This window comes from Rhincodon typus, chromosome 25, assembly GCF_021869965.1.
Source record: "Rhincodon typus isolate 14 chromosome 25, sRhiTyp1.1, whole genome shotgun sequence".
Taxonomy (NCBI): domain Eukaryota; kingdom Metazoa; phylum Chordata; class Chondrichthyes; order Orectolobiformes; family Rhincodontidae; genus Rhincodon; species Rhincodon typus.
Genome location: NC_063356.1, coordinates 39,930,631 through 39,953,589, shown reverse-complemented (window position 1 = coordinate 39,953,589; position 22,959 = coordinate 39,930,631). Strand labels below are relative to the sequence as shown.

At 41.3% G+C, this 22,959-nt stretch overlaps 1 protein-coding gene across 2 annotated transcripts in view; it reads left to right on the top strand.

Moving 5' to 3' along the window:
* LOC109921549 (AT-rich interactive domain-containing protein 2-like) overlaps positions 1–22,959 on the top strand; it is a 212,740-nt gene that overhangs the window by 76,775 nt on the left and 113,006 nt on the right. For both annotated transcript variants that reach the window (XM_048611861.1, XM_048611862.1), the window contains exon 3: positions 13,169–13,266. In XM_048611861.1, the coding sequence (XP_048467818.1) occupies positions 13,169–13,266 (98 nt within the window). The remainder of the gene's footprint in view (positions 1–13,168; positions 13,267–22,959) is intronic.

The window sequence follows — 22,959 nt, the reverse complement described above, 5'->3', positions numbered from 1 at the left end:
TTATTGCTAAACTCTTCATCCAGACACCAAGTCATGTTCTGGGGACTTAATCTGCTGTCTATATCTGAATGGCTGTAAGTTGGGACAGGGGAGTGTGCAGAAGGACACCCAGGTCTGCCTGCACCAGTCACTGAAGGTAAGCATGCAGATGCAGCAGGCGGGAAAGAGGGCAAATGATAGGTTGACCTTCATTGTGAGAAGTTTTGAGTACAGGAGCGGGGATGCATTAGAGTTATGTAGGGTCTTGGTCAGGCCACACTTGGAATATTGTGTGCAGTTTAGGTCTGCTTTTCTGAGGAAGGATGCTCTTGTTCTCGGAAGTGCAGTGAAAGTTTACTAGGCTGATTGCAGGGATATGGGGACTGACGAATGAGGATAGATTGACTAGGTTAGGATTGTTTTCGCTGGAGTTCAGACGAATGAGAGGGGAATCTCATAGAGACTAATAAAATTCTAACAGGACAAGACAGGGTAGACGCAGGGAGGATCTTGCCGATGGTGGGTGTGTTCAGAATCAGGGGTCACAATCTGAGGAGTCGGTGTAGACCATTTAGGACGGAGATGAGACATTTCTTCACCCAGAGAGTGGTGAGCTTGTGGAATCATTACCACAGGAAGTAGCCGATGACAAAACATTGAATGTATTTGAGGCGGCTAGATGTAGTACTTGAGGCGAATGGGATCAAAGGTTATGGGGAGAAAGCAGGATTAGGCTAATGAGTTGGATGATCAGCCATGATTGTGAAGAATGGCAGAGCAGGTTCGAAGGGCTGAATGGCCTTCTCCTGCTCCTATCTTCTGTGTTTCTGTCACTGGACACCTACAGTAATGTGGTTGACTCTTAACTGTCCTCTTGGCAACTAGGGATGGGTATTAATTGCTGGCTTGGCCAGTGGTGCCCACATGCTACGTGTGAATTTAAAAAAAAATCAAGTGAGGAAAATCCTAAAATACTTTTTCAATGCAATTTGTACTCCTCTGGAGAAGGTAATACAATTTAGTCAGTTTCTGCAATTTGAATATTTTACATCCAGCAAATGGGTTTTCATCACACCTGAGGTGAAAATTTGGGGAGCACCAGTTCATCATACAAGGCCGCTTGAGACATAGCCAGAACTGCGGGTGCTGGAGTCAGAGACAAGAGTGTGGAGCTGGTGGAACGCTGGCCAGGCAGTATCAGAGGAGCAGGAAAGTTGACGTTTTGGGTCGGGACCCTCATCAGAAACGGGGAGGGGGAGGGGCAAGGGAGCTAGGAAATAAGTAGAGGTGGGGTGGGGTAGGGCTGGGGCTGGGATAGTGATAGAAGGATCCCGACCAGCTCCACACTGTTGTCACTGCCTCAGATTTTTAAGGTGTGTGGGGACGCCGTTGCATGAATCTTTTCCTCCAGATCTCTCTCCATCCTCATTTAGAGATATATTGCTGTTCCTTTGTTGTTGGATCAAAATCCCGGAACTCTGTAGCTTGTGTTACTGGGTGATACTTTGAGTGCAGGGTCACAATGCTGCTCGCAAGTGATGAATCCTGGCTTTGTCATTGGTGTCCTCATCAAATGAAAAAAGACTTTTAAAAATGACTCCTCAGCTTCAAATGTGTATTAAATAGTTTAGTGAATTTTGCAGTTTTCAGAGGTTTTGACCAAATTCTCATTGGATTCATTAATATGAAAAAATTTTGAAATATTTTGTAAAGGTTGAATTTCTGCCTGAGGTTGCTTGGATATTCATATTATAATGGTAATGAGGTGGAATCTGCTGCTACATATGCATTAGTAAGTGTCTGTTCAGTTAAAATTGTCATTGAGAATGTATTGCACATACCATTTCTGAAACATTCTCTGGAGAAAATAAATTTGTACATTCCAGAAAGCTGAGGAAAAACCATTATATGCAGTTAATCTGCTAGTTTTAAATATTAGGATTTCATTCTTCTGAAGCTCCTTCAATGAGCAGTACTTGCTCAAGAAAAGACTTTTGTTTTTGAAATGAGAGACCTACAGTATCTCTGGTGTCATGCACAACATTTCAGTCAAACAGCCACTGTCTATACACATTTTTGTTGGACTTGCTTAACTTATTTATATGTGGACTTTGGGCATCACTGGCATAGTCAGTCAGTATTTATCTTACCTTAATCATCTTGGGAGGGTGGTGGTAAGCTGCTACCGCGAACCACTGCAGGTTTTGGATGGTCCATTTGGTTTTCTTTTGGGGGAAGTAATAGAATCCATACAGTGTGGAAGCAGGCCATGCAGCCCATCAAGTCCACACTGACCCTCCAAAGAGCATTGCTCTCAGACCCACCCACTACCCTATCCCTGCACTTCCCACCCTTGACACCTATGGGCAATTTAGCATAGCCAATCCACCTAACATGCACATCTTTGGTCTAACTGGAGCACCTGGAGGAAACCCATGCAGACATTGGGAGAGCGTGCAAACTCCACACAGTCACCTGAGGCTGGATTCAAACACGTGTCCCTGGTGCTGAGAGGTAGCAGTGCTAACCGCTGAGCTACCATGCTGCCCCTAAAGTGTTTTGTTCATTCCTGTAATGTGATGTCACTGGCCCGGCTTCTCCGACACCACCTCCTACCGCCCCCTTGATCATGACCCCACTCCGGAGCACCAAACCATCATTTCCCAAACCATCCACAACCTCATCACCTCAGGTGACCTCCCACCCATGGCCTCCAACCTCATTGTTCCCCAACCCCGCACTGCCCGCTTCTATCTCCTTCCCAAAATCCACAAACCTGAATGCCCTGGTCGACCCATTGTCTCCGCCTGCTCCTGCCCCACCGAACTGATCTCCAACTACCTGGACTCCATTTTCTCCCCCTTGGTCCAGGAACTCCCTACCTATGTCCGTGACACCACCCACTCCCTCCACCTCCTCCAGAACTTCCAATTCCCCGGTCCCCAACACCTCATCTTTACCATGGACGTCCAGTCCCTCTACACCTGCATTCTTCATACAGATGGCCTAAAGGCCCTCCGCTTCTTCCTGTCCCGCAGGCCCGACCAGTCCCCCTCCACTGACACCCTCATCCGCTTAGCTGAACTCGTCCTCACCCTCAACAACTTCTCTTTCAATTCCTCCCACTTCCTACAGACAAAGGGGGTGGCCATGGGTACCCACATGGGCCCAAGCTACGCCTGCCTCTTTGTAGGTTACGTGGAACAATCCCTCTTCCGTATCTACACCGGCCCGAAACCCCACCTCTTTCTCCGTTACTTTGACTGTATCGGCACCGCCTCGTGCTCCCACGAGGAGCTCGAACAGTTCATGGACTTCACCAACACCTTCCACCCCAACCTTAAGTTTACCTGGACCATCTCTAATACCTCTCTCCCCTTTCTGGACCTCTCTGTCTCCATCTCTGGCAACCACCAAGAAACCGATATTCATTTCAAGCCCACCGACTCCCACAGCTACGTAGAATACTCCTCCTCCCACCCACCTTCCTGCAAAAATGCTATCCCCTATTCCCAATTCCTTCGCCTCCGTCGCATGTGCTCCCAGGATGAGACATTCCACTCCCGTACATCTCGGTTGTCCTTGTTTTTCAAGGACCGTAACTTCCCTCACCTCAGTGGTCGAGAACGCCCTCAACCGTGTTTCCCACAGCTCCCACAACTCATTCCTCACACCCCGTCCACGCAATAAGAACCAAAAAAGAATCCCCCTCGTCCTCACGTACCACCCCACCAACCTCCGGATCCAACGCATCATCCTCCGATACTTCCGCCATCTGCAATCCGACCCCACCACCAAAAACATCTTTCCCTCCCCACCCTTATCTGCTTTCCGGAGGGACCACTCTCTCCGTGACTCCCTTGTCCGCTCCACACTCCCCTCCAGCCCCACCACACCCGGCACTTTTCCCTGCAACAGCAGGAAGTGCTACACCTGCCCCCATACCTCCTCCCTCACCCCCATCCCAGGCTCCAAGAAGACTTTCCACATCAAGCAGATGTTCACCTGCACATCTGCCAATGTGGTATACTGCATCCACTGTACCCGGTGTGGCTTCCTCTACATCGGGGAAACCAAGCGGAGGCTCGGGGACTGCTTTGCAGAACACCTACGCTCGGTTCGCAATAAACAACTGCACCTCCCAGTCACGAACCATTTCAACTCCCCCTCCCATTCCTCAGACGACATGTCCATCCTGGGCCTCCTGCAGTGCCACAACGATGCCACCCGAAGGTTGCAGGAACAGCAACTCCTATTCCGCTTGGGAACCCTGCAGCCCAATGGTATCAATGTGGATTTCACAAATTTCAAAATCTCCCCTCCCCCTACCGCATCCCAAAACCAGTCCAGCTCGTCCCCGCCTCCCTAACCTGTTCTTCCTCCCACCTATCCCCTCCTCCCACCTCAAGCCGCACCCCCATCTCCTACCGACTAACATCATCCCGCCCCCTTGACCTGTCCGTCCTCCCTGGACTGACCTATCCCCTTCCTAACTCCCCACCTACACTCACCTTTACTGGCTCCATCCCCGCCTCTTCGACCTGTTTGTTTCCTCTCCACCTATCCTCTCCTCTATCCATCTTCTATCCGCCTCCCACTCTCTCCCTATTTATTTCAGAACCCCCTTCCCCTCCCCCTTTTCTGATGTAGGGTCTCGGCCCGAAACGTCAGCCTCTCTGCTCCTATGATGCTGCTTGGCCTGCTGTGTTCATCCACCCCTGCACCTTGTTGTCTCAACATTTATTGCTGTTCCCTTTGTTACTGTGGAAAAGGTGATGATGATGAGCTGCTGTCTTGAACGACTGCAGTCTGTTTGGCATTGGTAGAGCTACATTACGGAGGGAGTTGCAGGAATTTGACCAATCAGTACATTTTTGAGTGGGTTTGATTGGTTTCATCCTATCACTTGCCTTGTGACTAGCAGCCAGAGAAGAGGGAATCTTGAATACAGACTGTTATGTGCATCTTGTCCCATAGCATTATGGCTGATTGTTACATGCCCAATAAAAATAAATTCAGTAAGCGTCAAGTTGTTTAAAGTAAATACTGATTTCTTCAAGAAGTCAACCTACCACTATCATCACCTTGTCGCAGACATAGACAATAAATGTTAGTCAGGCCAGTTGATGTCTCGTCTCTAGTTTTAAAAAAAAAAACTAGTATTTTCATGTTGCAAAACAACTAAGAACCTTTTTTTTTAATTACTCATTTATTTACAGGATATGGATGTTGCTGTCTAGGCCAGCTTTCATTGCCCAACCCTAATTACTCTTGAGTACCTATACACTCTGTAGGAAGAGAGAAGCTTGGATAAATGACTTGTCAGTATTATGATGAAGTTTGAGCAAGCTTTTGAAAGTGTCGAAGAAAATTGGATAATAGCTGCAATGCTTTGTCAACAATGTTAGACTGGGGAGACATGCACAGTCAGCAAAAGTTGGAAGGGTGAAGTCTATCTTTTTAAGAGTGCTTGTAACGTGTGCCGGTGGCAGCAACAAAGTGCAATAAATTCAGGGCTTTGTACTTAACAGTCAGAGTGATTCACTTTGTAATCTGAGAATTTTGCTAAATTCCCTTTAATTGATTTCAATGCATATTGATTGTAAACGGCCAATTTTTCTTTGTGCCAGATCACAATTAATTTGTTCAGTTTTAAACAGCGACGGTTATAAGTGAATCAGAAAATTGGCTCATAGAAATGGCATTCAGGCATTTTGATTTTTGTGGGAATTTCAAGGTCTCTTTAAAGTGTCATTTCTTCTGTGTCTTCATAGATGTAAATAGCTGTTTTAAGGAACGCAAAAATGCAACACTTTTAATCTTTGAATCAAATTTGAACTGTCATCGTATAATTGCCATGTTAATTCTTGGAATAAACGTACACGTGGGCCAAGCATAATTCAGTTTTCACTACACTCTGAGCAAGGGAATCAGCAGATGATTTTTTTTGCAGTAGCTGTTGTTCTTGAACTGCTAGTTAAGGGATGTGCAAGAATGTTCTGACTACTACTTTCATGTCTTCTAATTTTTTTTTTAAATGAGCTGTTCTGTTATGCTTGCATGGAGATCAGGTCACACTTTGATGGATTTCCTGGCTCTGGTGTCCTCTCAAGGAGTAGTACTGCGCATAACTCTGTGACTGTGCTTGTGGAATTGGAGTTCCATCACAATTATCTGCAATATTTTTAGTGTCCCTTTAACTGTCAACAGACTAAACTGTCTGTTGTCCAAAGCTTTCCCCAAACTCTTAATATGGTTTTGGTGGTGTGTACGCATGTGCATGTGTGCACCCATACACATACACATTTGTCTTAAGTTAGTGCTACTCAATCTTTTTGCCACTGTGACCCCATTTTGAGGCTTGAGAATTATGACCCCTCTGTGAGAGCAAGGGGTTATAAACAGAGACCTGAGGGGGAAGGAGGGGGGTGGCTCTACATAGAGGCCATTGCTGCCTCTGAGCTTCTGACCCCAAAATTTCAGCTTGTGATCCCAATTAAGCTCCAGCACTGTCTGAAGTTGCACCAGATTCTTTTAGAAGTGAAACTATAAGACCGTAATGATGCCCCCCTACCCTGTGGGAAGGGGTTACAAGCATCACTTGATGTAATGAACCATGTGAATAGGCATTCTATGTTAGATTATTGATATGTTGAGTCAAACAAGAAAACAACTGGTGAAAATGAACTAACCAGGGGAAGAATTAGCTGGATCTGATCTCCTGATCATTGTCCAATAACCTTTATTGTTGAACTAAATAACTAATAGGGATTGGACAATGCTGGTGTCCTTTTAAAATTGAGAGAAAAATATTTAATAACCAGATAATGCTACTTCCACAGACAACATTCTGCATACGTGACCATGTTAGAAGTTATTACAAGGTTGGATGAGCATAACTTTTCATGACTTTTTAAACCTTCTAAGCAATATTACATATTGAGCGTGTTTGTAACAATGCATTAGTCAGAGCACCATACTGCCACCTGGTTTCTTCTTTTTCAGTGCCTTCCCTGTCCCATGCCTCCCTTACCAGAATCTTTCACGGCCAACCTCTTCCTCTTCTGCAGATGGAAGAGGAGCCACAACTGCCTCTTACCTCTACTGAACAACTACAGCTATCTGGGTTAGAGATTTTCAAAGATTTTCATTGTTCTGGTAATCCACCTTCCTACTTTTCCCAGTAAAGTAGATAATCTCACCATTTATCCACATTACACTTCTTCTGCCATGCATTTGCTCATGCACTCAACTTGTGCAAATCATACTAAAGCATCTCTGCATTCTCCTCGGAGTTCACCGTCGCATTCAGCTTTGTGTTGCCTGCAGACATGGTCATATTATGTTTAGTTCCCACATCTAAATCATTAATGTGTTGCCAGTAACTTGGGTCAAGCACTGATCCCTCTGGTAATCTATTGATCACTGCTTATTCCTGTGTTTTTATGTTCTCTCTTTGTTTCCTATCTACCTACTAATTACCCCCCATCGGATGTGGTAGATTTGTACATGCTAATTTCTTCTGTGGGACCTTATTGTAAACTTGCTGAAAATCCAAATTAAACTACATCCACTGGCTCCCTCATATCAACTCTATTAGTTATATTCCTCAAAGTTCCAGTACATCTGTCAAGCATGACTTCCCTTTCATAAATCCACACTGATTCTGTCAGTATTTTCTGCTATTAAATCTTTTATCCTGGACTCGAGCCTTTTGTCGACTTGTGATGTCTTGCTAACCAGTCTATTATATCCTGTATTCTCCCTACCTCCCTTTTCTAAATAATGGGGTTACATTAGCTACCCTCCAATCGATGGAATCTATTCCAGAGTCTTTCAAATCTTGACAATTGACTGCCAAAGCATCCAATATTTCTAGGGCCACTTCTTTAAGTACTCTGGGATGTCGACCATTGGACCCTGGGATTTCATGAGCTTTTAATTCCATCATTCCCCCAATGCCATTGCCCTGCTAATGCTGCTTTTCCTTCCTTTTCACTGTCTCACTGGACCCTGTATTCCTCAACATGTTTCAAACATTATTTGTATCCTCCTTTGAGAAGACAACCAAAATATGTATTTAATTGGTCTGCCATCTTTGTTGCTTAATGTAACTTGCTCTGTTTGACCTTTGAACATACAGTTCATTTTTTGTCCATTCCCCAAATTCCTTGATTCCCTTTGTGTTCAGAGATTTATTAATATCCATTTTGAAAATACTCAGCACCCACAGGCTAATTGGGAAAAGAACTCCAAAGATTCAGAACCCTCCGAATGAGAACTTCTCCCCTTACTGCAGACCGAAATGGCTGACCCCTTATCCTGTCTCTGACCTCAATTTCAAGATTTTCCAGCTGGTGTAAATGGCCTCTCAGCATCCACCTTGTGAAGCTCTCTCAAATTTTTATGTTTTAACTAGATGACCTTTTTCTCTAAATTGCAGAGAATATTGGCTAATTCTATTCAATTTCTCTGTACTTCGTCCTTGACTGAATCTAGCGTGAATGTTGCAACCCCTCCAAGGTATCCTTTCTTCTGTAAGGAGACTTAAAGAGCACAGTACTTCACAGTACCAAATACCGATACAACAATAGTAACAAACCTTCCTGATTCCTGTACTCCAGGTCTTTGTTATAAAGATGACTACGCTGTTTATCTTTCTAATTTTGTGTTATACGTACATCAGTCATGAAAAATTGCCAATGTACAAGGAACCCTAAATCACTCAACACAGGTACCATAATTTCCCACACTGAACTTAAAATTCTGCTTTTCTATCTTTCTTTATGGCTGTGTTTGCTGACACTCAGGAGTGTGCATAGTAGTAGCAAAATCTCTGAAATAAAAAATGAAAACTTTGAAGAAAATGAAAATATATAGGTGAAGAGAAAAAAGTCTTAACATAGAATTTTGTTTTGTGATTTTTGAAAATCAGCTTTATTGTATAAATGTGGACAGATTTTAAACAAAAAATGGAGTTTAGCATGTGCATATGAAATTTATCATCTGATGGCATCCGTAAGTACACTCAGTCTATATCTCTTTGCAGCCTCTGGCATCTTCCTTACAGCATACTTTTCCTCCTAGGTTTCTATCATTAGCAGAAGTCAATTTGTTTCCTGAAGGCTACTTCCTGATTTTTGGACGTAACATTTTGGTTTTCAGGTCCTTCCCAAGGGTAAAGCCTTCACTATCGGATATTTTTAAACAATGACTTTGGGCAGGCAGCCAAAAAAAAAAACTGGTTTTTCCTTCTTTACCCCATGTTGGTTGGGTGGGAACTTTGCAGATGTTGGTGGTACACTTGTGCTTGTACGTGGTCAGGTCATGGATTCTAAAGGTGTTTTCAAAGAAACCTTGATGAATTGTTGCTGTGCATCTTGTAGATGGTTCACAGTGCTGCTACTGAGAGTCACCGGTGAAGAGAATGAAGGTTGAAAGTGGTGAACAGAGTGTTGATCAAGTGTGCCCCTATCCTGACTTAAAACTAATCTCCATTTTTGCAATCACTATGTCAAAGTGCTGGAACTTCCTTCCTAACAGCACTCTGGCGTCATTACACCCAAGTTTCAAGCAAGCAGCTTACTGTGACCATAGAAGGAAATTGTTTAATCTTGATTTTAAAATTATTTATTCTATTTTTCCTTTGTGCTGAACGGTATCATACTACTTGTGTTGTTGGAGCTGTATTCATCCAGGCAATTTGAAAATGTTCCACCAGACACCTGATTAGTGCCTGTTAGATGGTGGACAGGCACTGAAGAGACAGGAGAGGTACTCACTGCAGAAATCCTAAGATCTGACCTCCTCTTGGCTGGTCCAGTCACTGTTCATGGTAACCCTCAGAATGTTGTATATTGGGCTCAGCAATGGTAATATTATTGGCTGTCCAGGAGAGATGGTTAGACTCTATCCTGCTGGAGATAGCCATTGCCTGGTGTTATGTTGGTGTGAATGGTGCTTGTTACTTGCCAACTTGAACCTGAATGTTGTCCAGGTCTTGATGCCTATCGACATGGGCTGCATCAGTATCTGAGGAGTTGCAGATTGTGCAATACCATGTTCAGTCATCCCCTCTTCTGTCCTCATGGAGAGGAAAGTCTTTGGAGAAGAAGCTGAAGATAGTGGGTCTGGGACACTATACTGAGGAGCTCTTGCCAAAAAGCACTGGGATTGAGATGATTAATTGTCAATAGCCGCAACCATCTTCGTTTGTGCTAGTATGGCTCCAGCCAGCAGAGTGTCTTCCCACTTCCCATTGACTCCCGGTTTGCTAAGACTCTTTTTTTGTTACATTTGGTCAAATGCCTTGAGCTGCAACAGCCAGATTGGAGAGATACTATTTCTGATTAAAAGAGCAGTTCTTCTTGGATTCTATCCCATGCTTGCTGCTTCTCCAGTCAAATTCTGCCCATTTTCCTTGCCGAGAGACTTGTTCAGTTCTGGAGCATAGAGGAGCCATAAAGTAATATTGTACAGGGCAACCTTTTCTTGAATTTCTTTGCCTCTCTCTTTGCTTAGCCTGCTTTTCATGGGTTACATATGAGACTTCAAAGTGAATACACTTGCTGATATGTATTCTGAACTTAGATCAGCAAACTTGACTCCATTGTACATGATCCCCTTATGTATTGTCACAGAATAGATTACAAGGAGCTGAGACCCTAGCACTAGTCCTTTGACATCTCTCTATTTGTTCTGTGCCATCTTTTTAAAAAAAAAAGAGTTTTTCTACTGTTTCTGCTTATCCTTAATCCTTGCTAATATATTGCCCTCAATACCTCAAGTCCTAAATCTGCCAAAGAACCTTTTTTGTGGTCCCTCATCAAATGCCATAAACAAAGCCAAATATGTGGCATTCATGGTTTTCCCTTTGCTTGAATTTTTTGGTGTTGTAACTAATAATGTGCTAAAATGTTTATCTTTTGTAAATAGGTTCTAACTGTGCCTGACTCTGTTATTTTCATGTTATAAAATTGTAAGTGCCAACTTACTATGTTATTTTATAGATTTGGCATTGTTCCTATTATTGATGTCAGGCTAAATGATGTATTGCTGGTTTTCTGTTTTCTTGAGATGTTGTGTGTCATTTTGTTATGGTGCCTAGATCCCCAACATAACACATGGCCTGAGAATGGAAGTCAGGATTTCCCTACAATCCCTGTTTGCCACTCATAATCCTCAGAAAAACCCAGTGAATCACCATACAAACACCATCATTGAAAAGGCACTTTCTAACTTGGACTGCTGAAAGGGCATAGTCGAGAAGGGATACTTTTTTTTTGTAATGTCCACAATTCTGACTATCCTAAAAAGGAACAAATATCTAATTCTGGAGGACATGGTTGAAAGGTTTTCCAAAATATGTTTGCATCCCTCACAATTTGTTATAAAACAACTTATACCCTCCTACATTGTCTGAATGCAGCTGAAAGAGTAGCTAAAATTACTAGTCAGTGAAGTTTTTGTTTGCTTCCAATTGGAACTGAGAAAATAACCATGACGTTCATTCTTGGATACTTAGCATGCAACAGTCTGATGTGTAGGTGTTAATTTTTCAAAAGGCTGTGTTTGCTAACACCCAGGAGCAAAATCTCTGAAATGTAAATAATAACCTAACAAATCTTTGAAAAAGGATAAACAAATGTGAAGAGATAATACTATTTTAATTTTTTTTAAAAATCTGCTTTTGTATTGTTCATATTTTACTTAAGAAAATCTGAGGTGAGCATGCGCAATCATTATTTATCATTGGATGTTTGGTGTCAGCAGATTTTTCCAAAATTAGTCAGATTTGGAAAGATTCAATCAAACTGGGAAGTAACAAATATAACCCCTCTATTCAAGAAGAGAGGTTGCTGAAAATAGGAATTATAGGCCAGGTCGCTTGACATCTGTTGTGAAGAAGGTGTTAGGATAAGTGAGTGTCTTATGAAGGTAGTTTGGACAGGCTGATTTGTTAAAATTTGGGTTGTTAGGTAAGGGAATCAAAATTTGTCATGGGTAAGTAGGAATGTGGAATTCAAAACGCAAGCAGATCAGCAACAATCTTATTGAATGGTGGAGCAAGCTTGAGGAGCTAAATTTCTGTTTCTCTTATTTGTTTGGTAAGAATGGGTATAGGTTTACATAAGCGTACAACTAAGCATCTATGTTATGAACCTATTACTAACTGATTTATATTTGTAGTACACTTGCAGGCTCCAAAAATGAGTAAACCTTGTGAAATCAATTTAAATATTTGTAATGTAAGAAAACTAGTGACTGGAGACACTACAGCTTTAAACTCAGGTATTAGTGTCCCTGCAGCCTAATGAAATATTATCAGAATAGGACCCCTGTTGTGTTCTTTTAAAATCTTTCATAATTACATTGCAGCCTATTGGTGGGTTTGAGTAGTCGGCTTAAAATCTGTTTGTGTACATCAGGTTGAATTTAAATTTAGCAAATTTGCTTTTGACACGGAGGTCCTGATACAAAATTATTCTTTTGGAACCTGAAATAAATAATGTGGTTGGTAAAGCTTCAAAAATCCAGTTGGACTTGAAACATTAATTGGCTTGTTTTACAACTACCAATGTAAATGATTATTAGCCCTAACCTTTTATTAGATGGGGATCAGGGAAGGAGTAAAAATGTGTGTTAGTGACACAGCATTTCATTTATGTGCCAGTATTTCCTTCCATAAACTAGCATTGTAGGTAAAACCTGACATCCATTGAGAACTTGCACTTTTTTTAAAAAATCGTCAGTATATTATCTCACAACATCTGCATCTACTCAGTTTAGACAGCATTTGCGGAGGGAGAAGGGTCATTAATCCGAAAAGTTAACTCTATTTCTTCCTCCATAGGTTCTGCTAAATTCACTGACTGACTGTTCCTCGCTTATCTGTTTTTACTTTCAAATTTCCAGTAGTAGTAACATTTTTGTTTTATACAAATTTGTACTCCTAATGAAATTAGCTAGAAAATTCACTCTCTCAACACTGAGGCTTTGGAAGAAAAAAATCAGCATAGATCAGAAGTCAGAGTGAAGTTCTATCAATTGTCAATATTGTAAGTAAGATACAAAATTTAACAAATGATGTGAAAAATGTATTAGCACCTCACCTTCAGCTACCGTAACACACTACTGACTGATTAATGTGTTTTTCACAGTCATCATGTGCCTGCATTTACTTTTTCAGGTAACGGATAAGGGTCTCTGGGCAGATCTTTTGGAGGAGTTCAACTTTCCAAGAGGTTGCGCCAATGCAGCTTTTGCTTTGAAGCAGTACTACCTGAGGTGAGTGATAATGGGAAAATAAGTCTGATCATCCTTATTGCTTATTGGACTCTTTGTTGACCAACGTACGTGTAAAATTCAAGTGATTTTAACCAGCTATTAATCTGTTGCATTGTGTTTAATTATCGTATTAGAAGGCTCCTGATGATTTTAATTTTTTCTGGACTGCACAATATTTTTGCAGCATGCTACTCCCAAATTTATATCCACTGTAAATTTTTTTTGACCTCTGTATTTGCTTGATTTGGTACAAAAAAAATAAGGTTTTACGTTAGTGGACTGCCTGCAGCAGGTGGCGGTCTTCCCAACACATAGTTGCTGCTGTTTGTCACTACTCCTACCAGGAGGTTTGTTGTCACGTATGCAAACTCTTCTGTCTTGCACCATCCTCTCCCATCCACTGTTGTTCATCTGCAGCTATTCTGTGACATACACTACCAGGTGCTGAGAGATAATGTTGCCATAAAGCACCAGAAACTATTGGCTGTCTCCAACAGGAATAGTAGTGCTCTAGTGTCAGAAATTTGAATTTTAAGGGTGTTCCGGCACAATTCCAGGAACAGAAACCTTTTTTCTGCTAGTAAATAGGTAGAGTTCCAGAAGGATAGCGTGTGCATTCAGAAAATAAGAAGAAAACTGATTATTCATGGGATTGTGATGATCAAGGTCTGAGGTTTCTATTAAAAATAGCCTGAGGATCTACCTGGATGTTACGGTGTCCTGATTTGGACAGTATGTACTTCCTGTCTTTGCAGCCAGTCAACTAACTCTTTGAGGTTAAATAATAGAAATAATGATCAACTGCTATTGATAAATACGATGAGTAAAATAACTTTGAAACAGCAATAACAGAATGTGTTTACTCAATATTATCACTAGACTATTAGTTCAGAAATTCAAGTTGTGTTCTGGGCGCGTGGGTTCGAATCCTGCCATGGCAAATGGTGGAATTTGAATCCAATAGAAGCCTAAAATTAAGAATCTAATAATCACTATGCCACCATTGTCAGTTGTCAGAAAAACCCATTCAGTTCACTAATGTCCTTTCAGGGAATGAAATGTGCTACCCTTATCCGGTCTCACCTACATGTGATTCCAGGCCCACAGCAATGTGGTTGACTCTCAACTGCCCTCTGGGCAATTAGGAGCAAGCAATAAATGTTGACCTGGCCAGTGACCCTCACATCCAGTGAATGAAATAAAATAATTTTCCTGTAATTTTGCTTGGTTTGTTATGCGTGTTTATGACATTGTGGCAATAATACTGTTTGTCATGACAACTAAGTAACTTTTTCAGTTCTTTACTTTGTGCAAGTAGCATCGCTATTTGATCTCCTCTTGTTTAAAAATGTAATCCATTCAAAATAGTTGAAACTTACTTTTAACCGTATTTTGCTTTTGCTTTATTTCTGACTTTGTGAATATTTTAATTTAAATGGTTGATGTTTATGACTTGCTCCCATATAATCAAATACTTGTTGTATACAGTGCTTATTTCCTGTATTTTCTTTAAATATTTTTACATCGATTTTCCAGAATATTTCCCTGTACATACCAAGAAAGATAAAGGACTAAATTAATCAACCAATCAACCAATCAACCCAAGTTCACAATTCATAATAGACACAAAACATGCAAGAAATAGGAGTAGGATTAAGCCATTTGGCCTATTGATTCTGCTCCTCCATTCAGTAAGGCCATGGTTGATTTGAAAGTGGCCATAACTCCACTTTCCTACCTGATCCCATAACTTTAGCTCCCTTGTTGATTTTTTAAAAAATGCCTTTTTGGTTATTGCACTGTTGATCTTGAAATCATAAGCTCGATATTTATTGGTGCAAATGGTCTCAAAGGGTCACCAGACCTGAAATGTTAACGCTGATTTCTCTTCTCAGATGTGGCCAGGCTTGGTGAGCTTTTCCAGCAATTTCTGTTTTTGTTTATGAACAAATTTAGTGCTATGGCTTGTGCATGGTCGGCAGGTATGACTGAGCCACTGCTAAATTTTACAGGACTTCTTTTTAAAAAAGAACAGTGGTGACCATCTGAAATGATTGCAGACTACACTGCAGTATTGACATGAAACTCCTCATTCAATTAAATGACAGTAAGTCGAAGGAATTTGATCAAAAAATTCTCTCGGGAGAACAAAAGCAAAATCCTGTGGATGCTGGAAATATTCCGCTGGTCAGACAATATCTGTGAGGGGTGAAAGAGTTAACATGTCAAGTTGATATCATTTCATTAGAATTGGGAAAATTTAGTCATATAAGAGGTTTTAAGCAAGTAAGTGGGTGTTGTGAGAAAAGAACAAAAAGGAAGGTCTGTGAAAATGATTTAACCTTGATTGACTGTTAAAATTTAACTTTCGTCCATCTTGGGCAGGGCTAAGCAAGCTGTCTACTGGAGTGTAACAGATTAAAAAATTGTGGATCTGGTTTTATCCAACTCTAACTGCCAGCAATTTGAATAATGAAGAAGGAAGATTGGCGTGCAGTTGTTGTGAAGTGCAAACCTGAGAGTTTGGTGAGGAGGGGAGTGGGATGCTGCTTCCCAGTTAGAACTTTGCCAGCCTCCAGGAGACTGGGAATTGAAAAATTGCACCATATTAGTTAACCCACTAGAGAATTGACATAGAGCAAGTAAGATTCGAGAAATGAATGTTGGGTGAAAGAGAAGTTTTGGAAAAGTGTGATCCAGTTCATGAGGCACTTCCATCAGTACTGGGAAAGATGGGATCCATATGGGTGAGATGGTCTACATCTGAACCATGCCTGGGAAAATGTCCTCGTGAACTGAGTGACAAGGGAAGTGGAGAAAGTCTTAAACTATAGTCAAGGCAAGGAATGAAATTTTGTGAAGTTGTTGTAAATCAGTGTGGGCAAGGCAAGAAAGAAAAGTATGAATATGGAAAATAATAAATAGTGACATAGGAGGGGACAGAAAATATAAATCCAGAGTAAATGCATAAGACCATAAGAAATAGGAACGGGAGTAAGCTGTTTTGACCCTTCGCCTGCTGGCCATTTATTAGAATCATGGCTGATCTGACATTACATGTCCTCTTTCCTGCCCTTTCCCCATAATCCTTAATTTCCCTACTGATCAAGAGTTTATCTCCGCCTTCAAATGTACACAAGGACTCTGCCCTGACAGCTCTCTGTGGCAAGGACTCCAAAGACACTAAACCCTCAGAGAAGGAATTCCTCCTCTTCTCAATTTTTAATCTGCGACCCTTAATTCTAAGACTGTGCCCTCTGGTCTTCAATTCCCCCATGAGGATTAACATCCTCTCATCATTTACCCTGTCAGGCTTGTTAAGAATCCTATATTTTCAACGAGATCACGTCTCATTCTTCTAAATTCCAATGAGTAGCTCCCAACCTGCTTAATCTTTACTCCTAAAACAATCCGTCCATAACCAGGATCATCCTCGTGAACCTTCTCTGAACTGCCTCCGGTGAAATAACACCTTTCTTAAGGGTATCAAACCTGCTCACAGTGCTCCAGATGTGATCTCACCAGCACCTTATATAGTTGCAGTAAGACTCCGCTACTCTTATACTCCAATCCCCTTGAAATAAGGGCCAACAATCCATTATTGTTCCTGATTACCTTTGTACCTATGAGCTGGGAGTGTTTCATGTACAAGTACCCCCATGTCATTTTGTGTTGCAGCTTCCTGCGGTTTATCTCTATTTAGCTGAGTGTTTTGTGTTACAAAATGGGCAACTTCACGTTTTTCCACATTATATGTATTTGCTAACTTCTTTCCTACTTACTGTATCAATATCTCTGTTTTGTATCCTCTCGCAACCTGCCTTTCTGGTTATTTTTATATCATCTACAAATTCAGCTACAGTATATTCACTTTCTTCTTCCAAATCATTACTATATGTGGTCCCAGCATTGATCCCTGTGAAACCCCAGTGGTCACAGGTTGCCAACCTGGAAAAGAGCCGTTTATTCCCATTCACTTTATCTTGCCCAAAAGTTGTTAAGGTTAAAAATATTAAAAAGAAAAGTTTAAAGGCTCTGTATTTGAATGTGCATAGCATTTGAAACAAACTATTAGTGTAAACAGGCGTACAAGTAGGATCTGATAAACATAGTAGAGACATGGTTGTAGGTTGATGCAAATTCAGATGTGACTTTAAGGGTACAGAACATTTACATTGGATGAGAGGCTTGGAAATGGTGGGGGTGTGGCTCTGTTAATTGATCATGCTCTTAGTGCAACAGAGAGGGATGGCTAAGTTAAGGAAACCAGGATATGGAAGTATTTTTAGTCGAGGTGAGAACTGATGACGAAATTAGTTGTGCAAGTGGTGTCTAGGCCCTGAGACACTGAGCAGTGCATGGTGTATAAGGAAAGAATAGTGGGAGCTTCTTAGAAGATACAGTGACAATCATGAGTGATTTTAATCTACTTTTATAGACATGAAAATTTCGATGGGCAACATCAACTTTCAGTTCGTACAATCTTTTTTGGGATAGTTTCTTACAGCAGGACTTTCTGGATCCAACCAGAGAGCAGGCTCTTCGAGATCCGGCAATGTGCAACGAGATGGGATTGAATGACCTCCTAGTGAAAATGTTCTTGGCAGTAACAATTATAATATGATTTGAATTTTCCCTTTGGTTTGAGTAGGAGAGGAGTGGACCAAGACTAGTATTTTTAACTCCAATAATGGCAGTTATGAGGGCATGGAAACAGAACTCGCTAAAGTGAACTGGAAAATTTTGGTTTAGGGAGATGTCAATAGAGATGTAATGGCAATCACTTCAAGTATTTCAGAATTCAGAAAGATGCATTCCAGCAAGGAAGAAAAATTCCAATGGATGGTCCCAACATCCGTGGTTAACTAAAAAGGTTAAAGGTTTTAAGAAGAGGAAGTGGTGGAGACTGGTGCAATTGCAACATTTAAAAGGCATCTGGATTGGTATATGAATAGGAGGCATTTGGAGGCACATTGGTCAAATGCTGGCAAATGGAACTAGAATTATTTCGGGTATATGGTTGGCATGGATAAGTTGGACCGAAGGGCCTGTTTCCGTGCTGTATATATCTGATTCTTTGACTCTTATAGCTAACGTGTCAGGTTTGGAATGACTTCTTTTTTTAAAAAATATCATACTGGGATTGAAAAGTTAACTTTGTTTTTCTCTCTGCAGATGTTGTCAGGCCTGCTGAGTTTCCTCAGCATTCTGTCTGTTTCAGATTTACAGCATCTGCAATATTTTGCTTTTACTCAAGAAGAGGCATACAATTGCACTTGGTTGGGCAATTTTTTTTTTGGGGAGGGAAAAAAAAAGGCAGATTGACGAAACTGTTGAAAGACAACAGAAAGCTAGCTAGAAATAGGAGTTTCCATAGATATTTAAGAGGGACGAAGAATAAAGTAAACACAGATCCTATTAAAAAAACATTAGGAACTACCACCGAGGATGCTGGAGAAACTCTCCAGTATCAATGTGGGGGGGAAGGGGGAAGAGAGAGAGAGACTACTTTTTGAATTTTGGATCCAGTTTTTAGATATAAAAACATGAGTCTGGGGTAATTAATAATGGCTGAATGATTAAACACTGAGAAACAGAAATGGCTGCAAAAACACAGCAGGTCTTGCAGCATCTTTGGAAAGAAAGCAGCGTTAATGTTTTGGGTCCAGTGACCCATCTTCAGAACTGTCTAAATAATTGAAGGGGGAGCTTGTATCGGTCTTCACTGTAGGAGATGCAGGAAGCTTGTTTCACACATGCATCACCCTCGTGTGAAAAGGTTTACCCTTCAGGTCCTTTTAAAATCTTTCCGATCTCCCCTTCAGCCGATGTATTCATGTTTTGGACTCCCCCAGCTGAGGACAAAGACCGTGTCTATTCACCCTATCCATGCCCGTCATGATTTTATAAACCTCTAAGGTCACCCCTCAATCTCTGCTCCAGGGGAAAACAGGCCCAGCCTATTCAGCTCTCTCTGTAGCTCAAACCCATCAGTTCCAGTAACATCCTTGTAAATCTTTTCTGAACCCTGTCAGGTTTAACAACATCCTCCCTGTAGAAGGGCGACCAGAATTGTACACAGTCAACTCCTATGCTCCAGTCTATTCTTATATCTTAAACCCTCCATTCCCGGCAACAATCTGGTAAATATTTTCTGAACCCTGTTAAGATTAATGATATCCTTCCTATAACAGGGCAACCAGAACAGCTCACGATACTCCAGAAGAGGCCTAATGAATGTCCTCTACAGCCGTAACATGACATCCCAACTTCTATACTCAATGTTATGAATAATGAAGGCAAGCATGCCAAATGCCACCTTCACCACCCTGTCTATTCACAGCTCCACTTAGAAGGAATTATGCACCTGCACACCTGGGTCTCTTTGTTCGGCAAAACTCCCTAGGCTCTACCATTTAACTGTAAATAAGTCGTGCCCTGATTTACCTTACCAAAATGCAACACCACAAATTTGCCTAAATTAAACTCTATCTGCCATTCATAGAACCATAGACTCATATAGCATGGAACCAGACCCTTCGGTCCAACCAGTCCATTCTAACCATGTGCCCAAACTAAACTAGTCCCACTTGCCTGTGCTTTGTCCATATCCCTGCAAACTTTTCCTATTCATGAACTTATCCAAATGCCTTTCAATGTTGTAACTGTAACTACATCCACCACTTTCTCTGCCGGTTCATTCCACGTATGAACAACTCTGTTTTAAAAAAAAAAATTGCCCCTCGTCCTTTTTTAAATCTTTCTCATCTCGTTTTAAAGATATGCCCCCATCCTAGGAAAAAGACTCTTGTCATTCACCTTATCTATGCCCGTCATGATTTTATAAACCGCAATAAGGTCACTCCTCAAACTCCTATGCTCCAGTCTATTTTTATATCTCAAACCCTCCATTCCCGGCAACATCCTGGTAAGTATTTTCTGAACCCTCTTCATTTTAATAACACCCTTCCTATCACAGGGCAACCAGAACAGCGCTCAATACTCCAGAAGAATCCTCACCAACGTCCTGTACAATGTCAACATGACTTTCAACTCCTCTACTTAAAGATCTGAGCAGTAAAGACAAGCGTGCAAAATGCTGCCTCAACACCTCTGTCTACTTGTGATGTAAATTTCAAAGAATTATGTACCTGAACCCCTGGGATTCTGTGTTCTATAACACTACCCAGGGCCTTACCATTAATTGTATAAGTCCTGTCCTCGTTTGTATTACCAAAATGCAATACCCCACATTTATCCAAATTAAACTCCATCTGCCACTGCTCAGCCCCTTGGCTCATCTGATCAAGTCCCGCTCTACTCTGAGATAATCTTCACTGTCCACAATACCTCCAATTTTGGCGTTAGCTGCAAACATACTAATCATACCTCCTCTATTCACATCCAAATCAATTATATAAAATGACAAAAAGCAGTGGATCCAGAAATGATCCCTGTGACACACCGCTAGCTACAGGCCTCTAGCCCAAAAAACAACCTTCCACCACCACCACCCCCTGTCTCCTACCTTCAAGCCAATTTTGTATCCAATTGATAAGCTTCCCCAGATCCCATATGATCTAACCTTACTAATCAGTCTACCATGCGGAATGTTGTCGAACACTTTGCTGAAGTCCATGTAGACAGTTGATACATTGGTTTTGGTTTTCCAAAAGTTCCTAGATTTGTGAAAATTTACATTAGAATGGAAGATTACGAATATAACTCCTTTATTCGCTGAACAGGAGGGACAGAAGGCAGGAAAAACAGACCAGTTAGCTGCTATCTGTCAAAGGGAATATATTAGAAACGGTATTAAAGACATTACAGCAAAGTGATCAGAGAAAGATCAAGGTAACTGGAGATGTTGACATGGTTTTATGAAAGGAGAATCATGTTTAACTACTTGATTGGAGCTTTTTAAGGGAGTAACATGATCTGTATGATGGGAAAAGTTGTGGATGTACTGTAGTTGGATTTACAGAAGTAATTTGATGTGCCACAGTAAATACTTGAAAAAATGCAGGCTCCTTTGAGGTTAACGTATTGGCATGGATAGATGATTGGCTGGCTAATAGGAAATGGTAGACATAAATGGGGGTCATTTTCTGATTGGTAAGATGTAATGAGTAGGGTGCCACAGGGATCAGGGCTAGGCCCTTACCTTTCTACATGTGACATAAACAGCTTAGAATAAAGGACTAAAGGCATTGCTGTCAAATTTGCAGATGACACATAGATAAGTAAGATAGAAAAATAAGTTTTGAAGAGGACGTAAGAAAGCTAGAAAGGGATAAAGATGAGTCAAGTGAATGGGAAACAAAAATGGAATTTCACGTCGGAAAATTGCAAAACTCCTATTTTACCGAGAAGAATGAAAGAAAGACCATAATGTCTAAGTAGTGAGAAATTGCAGAGCACAGAGTTGCATGAAACTTAGTGCATCAATCACAAGGTTTACATGTAGATACAGTAAGTAAGTAGAAAAGCTGAGATAATTTACTAAGAGGGGAATTGAATAGAAAAATGGAGAGGTTATGCTTCAGATATGCACGGCATTGCTGTGACTATATCTGAAATACTGTGTACATTATTGGTCTTATTTAGGGGAGGACATGTATGTACTGGAAGCAGTTCGGGGAAGGTTTACTAGACTGATACCTGAGATATGCTGATTGATCAATGAGGAAAGGTTGGACTAAGCTAGTATCCTCTGGAGCCGAGTTGAATAAGAGGTGACTAAATTGAAATGTATAGATTCTTGGGTGTCGTGACGGGGTGGATGTGAAAATGTTTCCTCTTGTGGGAGAGCCTGGAACTGGGGTCGCATTTTAAACGTGAAACTCTTGATGTAACTTTATAACTTTCTTCGAAATGATCTCCCTTTTTTTATCACTTGGGACAAATAATACTTGTCTATAGTAAAATAAAACAAAGATCTGCAGGTGCTGGAGAACTGAAACAAGCAAAAACAAATTTTTGATGAACCTCAGCTGATGCTGCTTTATCTGTGGAGAGGAAGCAGATGTTAATGTTACGAGTCCACTGACTCTTAAAAACCTGTGTGTGTCTGACTCGTTCACCCACGTCCTCCACCCGCCTCGCCCCTTAACCACCCCACCACCTCATTCGTGCACATCAAGTCCACACCAACCCTCTGAAGAGCATTCCACCCAGACCCATACCCCTAACCTATCCCTGTAATCCTCCATTCCCCATGGCTAATCCACTTAACCTATGTATCCTGGACATTATGAGCAATTTAGTGTTGCTATTCCACCTAAGCTGCACGTTTTTGTTCTGTGGGAGGAAACCGGAGCACCCAGAGGAAACTCATGCAGACACTGAGAACGTGCAAACTCCACACAGTTGGCCAAGGTTGGAATTGAACTCGAGTCCCTGGTGCTGTGAGGCAGCAGTCCTAAGCACTGACTGAGCCACCATGCCACCCATGGCAGTTGAGGCACATGAAACCTCAATCTTTAAAATGGACAGGATGATCACTCAGTGTTATAATGTTCGATGTTATGGGTGTAGTGCAGAAAGTGGGACTAGTATATTTTTCATGGGCAGACTCGATGGCCAAAGGGCCTCTTCTATACTGTATGATTTGATGACTAAGTAGGATGGCATTGGAATCAGAGAAACTATCCAAGTAAAAGAGGAATCCCTGACTTTTATTTTACAAGACTT